The 9383-nt window shown below is 39.8% G+C and overlaps 1 protein-coding gene across 3 annotated transcripts in view; it reads right to left on the reverse strand.

Moving 5' to 3' along the window:
• The window catches only part of LOC146003061 (uncharacterized), a 47671-nt gene extending 40457 nt beyond the window's left edge, over nucleotides 1-7214 (reverse strand). For 2 of the 3 annotated variants that reach the window (XM_083141230.1, XM_083141226.1), the window contains exon 1: nucleotides 6953-7214. In XM_083141230.1, the coding sequence (XP_082997356.1) occupies nucleotides 6953-7081 (129 nt within the window). In that variant the 5' untranslated portion in view covers nucleotides 7082-7214. Of the gene's footprint in view, nucleotides 1-2591; nucleotides 2762-6952 lie in introns of those variants that run through there. The other variant, XM_083141227.1, reaches the window with a different exon arrangement.
• Nucleotides 7215-9383: the final 2169 nt, after the last annotated feature.

Consider the following 9383-nt stretch of genomic DNA (forward strand, 5'->3'; position numbering starts at 1 on the left):
TTAGTTAATATACATAGTTTTCAAATTTATGTATTTCTCCTACTTTTGCATCACTTTTCAGTAACTTTTGCTAATCATGACATCATCATCATCATCCTTCGCTGTTTCCTGCCTCTGGCTGGGTCGGCATAGAAGTCAAGCCTCTCCATTTTTTTCTTGGTCTTTCACAACTCCTCTCTTTCCAAGGTGTTCCAATCTTGTCTCCTAACACTCTCCACTATCTGCTCTTTCCACCAACATCTCAGTCTCCCCCTTGGCCTTATTCCCACTCCTTGTGCATTGTAAGCTCTTACTGGTAGTCTTTCTGCATCCATCCTCTACATGTGTCCGAACCATGTCATCTGTGCCTGATCTATTCTGTCCTGAAGCTTCCCTACACCCACTGTCTGTCGGATCTCCTCATTTCTTATTCTATCTCTTCTAGTCTTCCTCAAAAGACTCCTTAAAAAATTAATCTCCACTGCCTGCATATTTTCTTTGTCTCTCTATGTCATTGTCCAAGTCTCTGCTCCATACGTAATTATTGGCACATAGTATGTGTTACATATTACCTTCTTGCATTTCATAGGTACATCCCTATTCCATATTAATCTTCGAACGCTTTGATATAGTCCCCCACCATTCATTTGTCCTCCTTTGTTTACCTCCTCATCTATTCTTCCACTTCTCTCAATCATGACAATGAGGATAAATGGTTTATTTAATTATTCTCTTATCTATAGTTGCTTTCTACCACTTTCGGCTAATTGTGAGAACGAGGAAGAATGATAATGAAATATTAATTCTCAAGAAAAACATGTTGATGTGAACATAAATACTTAATTCTACCAAATTTTATTTGTGTATAATTGTAATAATTATGTAATTTGGGTAACACCCTAATTGCAATATTCATATATCAAATTTGAATTGATATGCCACTTGCATAGGTATGGTATTCTCAAAAACTATAGTAAAAATAAGTAACTGAAGTAACATTGCTATCAAAATTATCAAATGACTGGAATCATTATAATGAATAACACAATCTATTTACCAGTAGTAGGGGATTTTTTTTAATACCAATATCGTTGTTTCTAAGGTGTCTTTTTTATGCAGAAGTAGCGCAAAAAGTAGCGAAGTAGCGAGTAGCGAACAGGAGTAGCGTAGCGAGCTACTTTTTGGTAAATGTAGCTGTAGCGTGTAGCGAAGCTACATTTTGGAAGAGTAGATGTAGTTGTAGCGACGCTACTTTTAAAATGTAGCGTTCTGATCACTGGTGAAATGCCACACACGTAATGCTGGAATGCCAAAGTTAGGTTATGCAAGTCTGGCTTAGAGCTCCTAGTATTCAAATAATGTCACTAAATGCTTTCATGGTTAGGTTAGTTGGGAGGAATTTATGACTTTTAGCATTACAATAATTTCCCTAAATGCTTTCAACATCTCATCATGTCGTTGCTGGTCTCAAGTATGACACTCCTTAACCTTTTGAGTCCCAAGGCCATTTTCACATGTAACCCCCTTGGTCCCGATCCGATTTTGAGCAAAATTGCAGAGTTTCAATTAAACAAGTGTAGATCGGAGGCTAATTGCCCTAGAGAGATGAGTGATATACCGTTGTACGCGGAATGAACCAGAGATTCAGACTATATGAAATTTATGCAAATTCGGCATATATGTGGCAGGGGGAAGGGGGCTAATTCCTTTAAATTCCAAAATTTCGGAAAAAATGGGGTCCTCCCCACCCACCAAGAAAAAAGTACATGACAGTGTTGACATGCACATGGAAATGATTGCTGACATGTAAGGAACACAAAAAATATTTGCATTATTATCATATGACCAATGTAACGTGAGTTGTACCCCCAAAAGGAATGGTCGGTGTGCCACTGATTCAAGCTTCAAAATGCAGCGGTACCTTGAAATTACTTTAGCTCAGAGACTATTTGCCCTGGAGATATGAACGATATACCGTTGTACGCAGAATGAATCACAGATTCACACGATATATAATTTATGCACATTCGGCATATATATGGAGGGGAAAAGGGGGGAAATCCCATGAAAATACTTTCTTTTTTTTTAAAAAAATGAGGTTTCTACCCCCCCCCCCCCTGCCCACTGAAAATATGAAAATTTCAAAATGCACATAGAAATTATCGCTGGCATGTAAGAAACAGAAAAATATTTGCATCATTGTCATATGACGAATGTAACGTGAGTTGTACCCCTGAAACGAAAGGCTTGTACGTCACTGTCTCAAGCTTTGGAATTGAACAAAATGCAGAGTTACATTGAAATGACTATAGTTGAGAAACTAAATGCCCTAGAGATATGAAAGATATACGTTGTACGCAGAATGAATCACAGATTCAGACGTTATATAATTTATACACATTCGACGTACATATGGAGGGGGGAAAGGGGGGAAATCCCTTGTAAAATATTCCCCACTGCCCCCCACCGAAAAAAGGATATCAAAATGTCAAAATGCAAAATTTATGCAAATTCAGCATATATGTGGAGGGGGAAGGGAGGAAACCCCACAAAAATAATTTTAAAAAAATATAGGAAGAAGAGTACAAATAAGAAGGTTTCTTCGTATTTACCTTTGCTGCTCCAGCTCCCAGGTTTGGTCTGGAGCCATGATGCCTTACTTCTAGTGGTACTCCATAAAACATGGCTCCAGACACAGGGGCACCTTGCAGGTAACGCAGCGGCATCTACTTCGCCGTGAAGTTCGTGGCCTGCACAGCACACATCTCCATTGTTCCCGTGTCATGGTGGGGAAGCGACGGAAGCCACTAACCTTGTAGCGCGTGTTGGTGGATGGAGACGAACTTGTTGATGGACCAATTTGTGCCGCACCTTGAGGAGCTGGGATTCGAGTGCCTCGCCTGCCACTTGTCCCCAAAAGACTTATAGCCAACTTCTCACGGAACTCACAGTGCCTCACGTTCTGATGAAATGTCTTGAAGAGCAGGTAGGCATTGAGGATACATTGGTCACATAGGTAGAAGAAGAACTTGACAGTCCACTTCATGGTCTTTCGTTGGACACCTTACGAATTAGTCATGACGTCGGCCTTGTCAACGTATCCCATGTGGCTATTGTATTCGCATACAACAGCTGGCTTGAGTACGTTGCCATGGTCATCCAAGAAATTTCCCTCAGCTGGTGACTGATGGATGTTCGTCAACAGGTACACCTCTCTCTTGTCTCTCCAACATATCACAGTCAAGTCATTCTTCACCCGAACACGTAGGTCACCTCTTTTCAGCTTCAAGTCAGTCTTTGAAAAGTTGGGTGGGAGGCCTTTTCGTCGGGGATTGATGGTCCCGCAGCACTAGATACTTCTTGTTGCGAGATCATCAAATAGCTCTGGAGAAGAGAAGTAGTTGTCCATAAATAATTTATGACCAACTCCCTTCACCTTCTCCGTCAACGCTACAATTAAACCATGCGTCGCTGATGTCGTGGCAGTCACTCTGTTCTTGTCCTTGCCCAGATATACAGTCATGTTATAGGTGTATCTGAAAGAATCAGAGAGTTTGTAGATCTTGATCCCAAACCTCTTGTGTTTCTTTGGAATATACTGTTTGAAGATGACTTTCCCTTTGTACAAGACCATAGCTTCATCAACTGCTAAATGCTCTGTAGGATAGTAGCAATTAGAGCTAAGCTCATTGATATTGTCAAAGACAAACCTCATCTTCCACAGCCTGTCATAATCGGGATCTTGGGGGGAGGGGTTCTTCGTATTGTCCTCAAAGTGTAGGAATCTGAGCAATTGATAAAAGCGGTTGCGCGAAATCTGTTGTCCATAAAACTGTGAATGAAGGTGGGGTTTTCTGGACCAGTAGTCTCACCAACGTAATCTGCGGTCATGTCCCATCAGTATTGTCAAACCAAGGAAAGTCTTCATTTCGTCAATGGTCACTTCACGTTCAGGCTTTGTCGTTGGGTGCTTTGTGATATGTTGGTGGTAGTACCTGTTGGTCTCAGTCAACAGATGCTGGAAGATTTCTTCGGAGAAAGTCAAGGAAAAAAAGTCCAAGGAAGAGGATGCATCATCAATGTGTCAAACCTTCAGTCCAGTCTGTCCTAGGAAAGGTTGAGGGTTCCATGTGGAGCAGGAGGAGGGGAAGGGGAACGTCTTTGTTACATATCATCAGAATCAGATTCTGATGATATATCAGAGGGAATGTCAAGCTCTTCTTCATCCCACTCGGAGTCTGTATCCATATCCTCCAGCTCATCTTGGATTTCATCAGAACGGAGATCACCGGGGGCAGCCATGGCCGACTATAAGTCTTTTGGGGACACAGCAGGCACAAACAACACTAGCACACTTTTCACACCACAAGAAAAACACGTAGATGACAAAAAAGTCCTTGGAAGTCTGTCACTTCACTCAAAAAATATCTTCGCACTTGGGCATAAAACTACACACACCTACGCACAACTTTCATGGATGAAAGCTAAAATTCAGTAAAAAATGAGCGCAGATTCTTGCAGCTGCTTGAAATTCTATTTTTAGACAATGCAGGGTAACCTGTGTTGCAACATGTGGAACACTTGTGATCAAAAACAAAAGTTTCCTTCAGTGCGCCTCGAAATTCCATTCTCACAACGCAGATTCAACAAGCATTCTTCCCCCACCCCCTGCTTGCGCCCGCACGGAAAACTTGACATCAGATACTGATAAACAAGCTTCCTTCGAATGCAGTTACCAGGCGGGAGTGAAAAGCATTGCTTTAGAACAACAAAGCCGGTCTTCCTTTGTCGGCAAAAATTTTCCCTTGAAAAGAGACACTTTTTCCTCTCCATTTTCATGAAGAAAAAAAAATTGCAAGAAACATTTCTGTTAAATACATGTGTTAGGAACAACATATAAAAAAAATCAAAATTCTAGCCAAAAATAGAAAAGTTATAACGTAAAAACTACGACCTTGACAAAGCGTCTCGATCGAGATGCTTGGGACCGCAAGGGTTACATTTGGGTATCTCGACCGAGACGCTTGAGACCCAAAAGGTTAAACCTCATATCAGTAGTAGTCTGCGGAATGCATTGTTGATGTGAAGTGGGGATAATTGGGTAAATTAAATTTTTGTCATTTTCTTTTTTGCACTTTACAGAACTACAAACACCGGTAATTACTTTCACCAAGTTAAAATTTACTGTAACAATTTTTTAATATTCAATGCAATTTCACTTCCTGCTCCTCACTTGTTTTTATTTTCCTCCTGCTGGGCACTTCCTTGTTGGAACATGGAATTCCAGGAGCATGGTTTCAATATGGCATGGTGCATGTCAGCTCGCACAGCATCAGCCTACTTCGATTTAGGCTTGGTTGGTTGATTTGGTGTTTCAAGTCCACTCTATGCACAGTAAGGCTAATCGGCACTGGACCTACAGTTCAAAGTGGGATCAAAACCGTTACATGCCTCCACCAGGTATCAAACCCAGGACCCCTTCATTACAAGGTGACGACGCAACCACTGCGCCATCGGGGAGGCCCACTTGGATTTTGGCATTTGTGTGATACAACAGTTTGTGTGCAAATATGTTACCATTATTTTATATAGTATAGTTAACTGCATTAAAGGATCTGTATAAACCATAATTATGCTACTGTGTTCGTAGATTCAGTCTCCATAGTAAAACTTCCAATATGGCGCAAACCCCAGAGAGAAAATCACAAACAAGAATCATTTCTACAATAGGTGCCTACTTCATCTTTCTCAGATGAAACTTTGAAAGAAATCACTTTGAAAAAATCACTCAACATTCGGAACCACTAACAATCAATATTCACAAAATAACAGTGAATCAAATCATATCTTATAAATTGGCAACAAGGAAAATAAACTTCAGCGAAAGGTCTCCATGCACCCTCCCCTCCATCGGTTAAACTCGGGCGGTACCAGTTTCATAGATCGGAGACACATAAAAATCGGATATTTTGTGTTTCGCACAGTTCGTACTTACCAATTATGTATTCCGGAAAATAGTTCAAGGTCCCATTATGCTTTTTACATGAAAACAAATGCAATTTTCCACATTCTCAAGTGCTTTTTTTTTATTCCTTTCTTCACTTCTGGAACACACAATATGGCGGGCACATCTTGACTCACGTTGTGGGTATGCAGTGTTTCAACCTTCTTCAAAGAAAAATACCTACTATCATGTTTCTTACTGGTGGATTATGCACAGGTAGTTGACGGATAGCCCCACGAACCATACACGGACAGCCCCACGAACCATTCACGGATATCCCCACAAACCATTTCCGATAAGGTTAGATTAGGTTTGGTTACGTTAGGCAAGCATAGTAAAAAAAAAAAAATGTTTGAAACACTGACAGGGGCTTACATCATCAAACGTAAGCAGCATCCGGTTTTGTAAGGCAAGCAAATGAAAGCAATGGCAATTGTGCATCGGTGAGATATTTCTCTTGAAAAATACATGGTTTCCCGGTCAAATATATTCCATGATGAAAGCAAATACCTCAACGAACGTTGTAAACCTTGGAGAAACTCATTTCCGTAAGTAGTTTCTTGTGTAAAATTGAAGAAATGTCTCTCCGATGTATGAAACTGTTACCAACTCGGGCCATACGGAAATCTGCTCCACTCTGCCTCTCCTCTCCCGCAGGAGTACAATGCACAAGCGTCGCAGGTGCATTTTGCCTGTGGATCCATTATAAGACATAACTAGAAATCGAGCAATGTAAAAATTTGTACAATTTATTAGGTATAGGGTACAAATGACTGTTTGTGTAACACACACAAGTTATTGATACATATGGCAAGAAACACTAAATACATAACCATGAAGGATCTTATTTGTAATTGTACCTCTAAATATGAATAGGATTTATGCAGTGTGCAGCAACACGTGCGTGTATGGTGAACATATAAGCATGCATGAATTTGACTTTCAGATCGTAACATATACAACTCTTACCCATACACCGAGGCAATCCTTAATTTTATTCAAAATTCGAATTCCCTTTTCCTCTTCTATCACAATATTTATACTTTCGTTTGAACTCGTTGGTTCACAACAGAAAACACATTTCGAACATGCCATCATTCTATTAATGGACAATTAGTTTCTTTCCCTTACGCAAAAACGCTGGATACTTTGTGACAGCTATTTTTAAAGATACCATAGCTACGTGCACCGAGAAATTATAGGAACTTGAAATTTTCAATGTGTATTTCGATTGTTTACATCACAATGTGTCACAGATTAGATTATTCAGACATCAGGCTTACCAAGCCCTTTACTAGGGGTATGCGCAGTGATGTGCGTCTACGTGTAAACAACGATAGTCTACATTCTACACGTAGACTATTTTATACACGTAGATTAGGTAATCTATGTAAACAACATGGCGAAAGATTATAACTTAACAAAGGGCGCCGTGGAATTAAAAGAAAATTATATTGCGTATCAGTTGCTGATGTGTGAAGAGTACTTTTCATACTCTTTCTTCGAAATTCGAACAATTTCTCATCTAGGAAGAAACCTAATATAGAAAATATTCTAGTGTTTTATGGGAAAAAGACCATTCTTGCCTCACGACTGCCATCTGTTGTTGTTTTTTGCATACTATTTATCTTCTTCCAAAGTTGATGATAGAAGAGAAGAGAATTTTGTTGTAAATAGGATTCTTTTCATTTCGTTAGTAACTAATATCATAGAAAAGTTAGGGAATAGAAGTGGAAGCTACATTTAAACCTCGCTGCGCTTTGAAATTGCATTTCCATCGGTGGCCAGTAGATGGCGCGGCCGTCTTCTTTTGCTGCTCGCAGTAAATAGGGGGGGAGATTCATTGTCCCACTGGAGTGTCCTTCACCACAGAAAGGACAGGGGTGGGTTGTGAAACAGGTTTTCTGAAAACGAGGGGGAATATATGTCTTTTTCTGATTTCATGCAGTTCGTGAATTTACGGAATGAGGACTTTGCCAGGCAGCTACATACCCTACCATGGCGCGAAATCATTGAAGATTGATTTTTTCAAGGGGGGGGGGCGCAAGAAGATTGTGGTCTACACAGACATACACAAACTATACATATATATTATGTATGTGCATGAAACTTTTCAAATTTTCTACCAAGCATCCATGGACGTCCGCAGGATTTTTTCCAGGGAGGGGCAAGGAAGGTATTTTTTTCCAGGGGGGGGCCAACGAAGACAAATTTTCCCCAAAAATAGTGTTGTTCCCTAAAAAACATTGCTTTAATTTGAATTTATGGTGTTCATGCAATAATTAACACATATTATTGTGGCTAAAATGAAATTATGTGTGTGAAATACATATTTTTTGGTTGACTTTCATTTTCCAGGGGGGGGCCACGGCCCCCCCTTGCCCCCCCTTCCGGACGCCCATGCAAGCATCTGAGAAGAAAGAGCATATATGATTAATATTTATAATGTTATTAAATATAAATTTAAATTACTAAACATGTAAAAATACATTAGTATTTAATACATATAAGGGAATTTATTTGATATTTTTTATGTATCAGATATTTATAACTGCCTTCTCGATTGCGCTGTGAATACGTTTTCGCCTTGCAATCAAGGAGTCCCGGGTTCGATACCTGGTGGACAGGCACGTATCCAAGGAGGGGGCTTAGGGGGCTCGAGCCCCCCCCCCCCCGAAAGTTTTCAGTTTACCCTAGATAAAATGAGGTTTTTGGTTCCTTGTGGTGTGAAATAAAATAAAATAAGGATAATTTAAGAAGATAATTAATTATGGAAGAAAGACGGAGAATGTTCTGTAACTATATTATTGATAATAGCTCGTATCCAAGTTGGGAATCAGGGGGATCGAGCCTCCTTCCCCAGGAAATTTTCAGTTTACACTAGATAAAATTAGGTTTTTGGCTTCTTGAATAATGTGACAATTATTTAAGGAGAGAAATAATTATCGAGGCAAGACGGGGAATGTTCTATAACCCTGTTAATAGCGCGTATCCAAGGTGGGGATCATGGGCTCGAGCCCCCTTCCCAGGAAATTTTTTAGTTTACACTAGATAAAATTAGGCTATTGGCTTTTTGGATTATGTGACGATAATTTGAGGAGAAAAATAATTATCGAGGCAAGACTGAGAACGTTCTATAACATTGTTATTGTTAATAGCACGTATCCAAGATGGGGATCAGCGGGCTCGAGCCCCCGTCAGTAAAATTTTTCACATTTCGTTAGGTTATTGGAGATTTAATAATATGATGATAATTTAAGAGTAATAATTATAGAGGCAAGACGGAGAATGTTCTATAACCTTATTATTGTTAATATCATGTATCCAAGGTGGGGATCAGAGGGCTCGAGCCGGCCCTTAAGGAAATTTTTCAGTTTACACTGCATAAAATTATGTTTTT

This window comes from Lepisma saccharinum, chromosome 19, assembly GCF_977018435.1.
Source record: "Lepisma saccharinum chromosome 19, izLepSacc3.1, whole genome shotgun sequence".
Lineage (NCBI taxonomy): Eukaryota > Metazoa > Arthropoda > Insecta > Zygentoma > Lepismatidae > Lepisma > Lepisma saccharinum.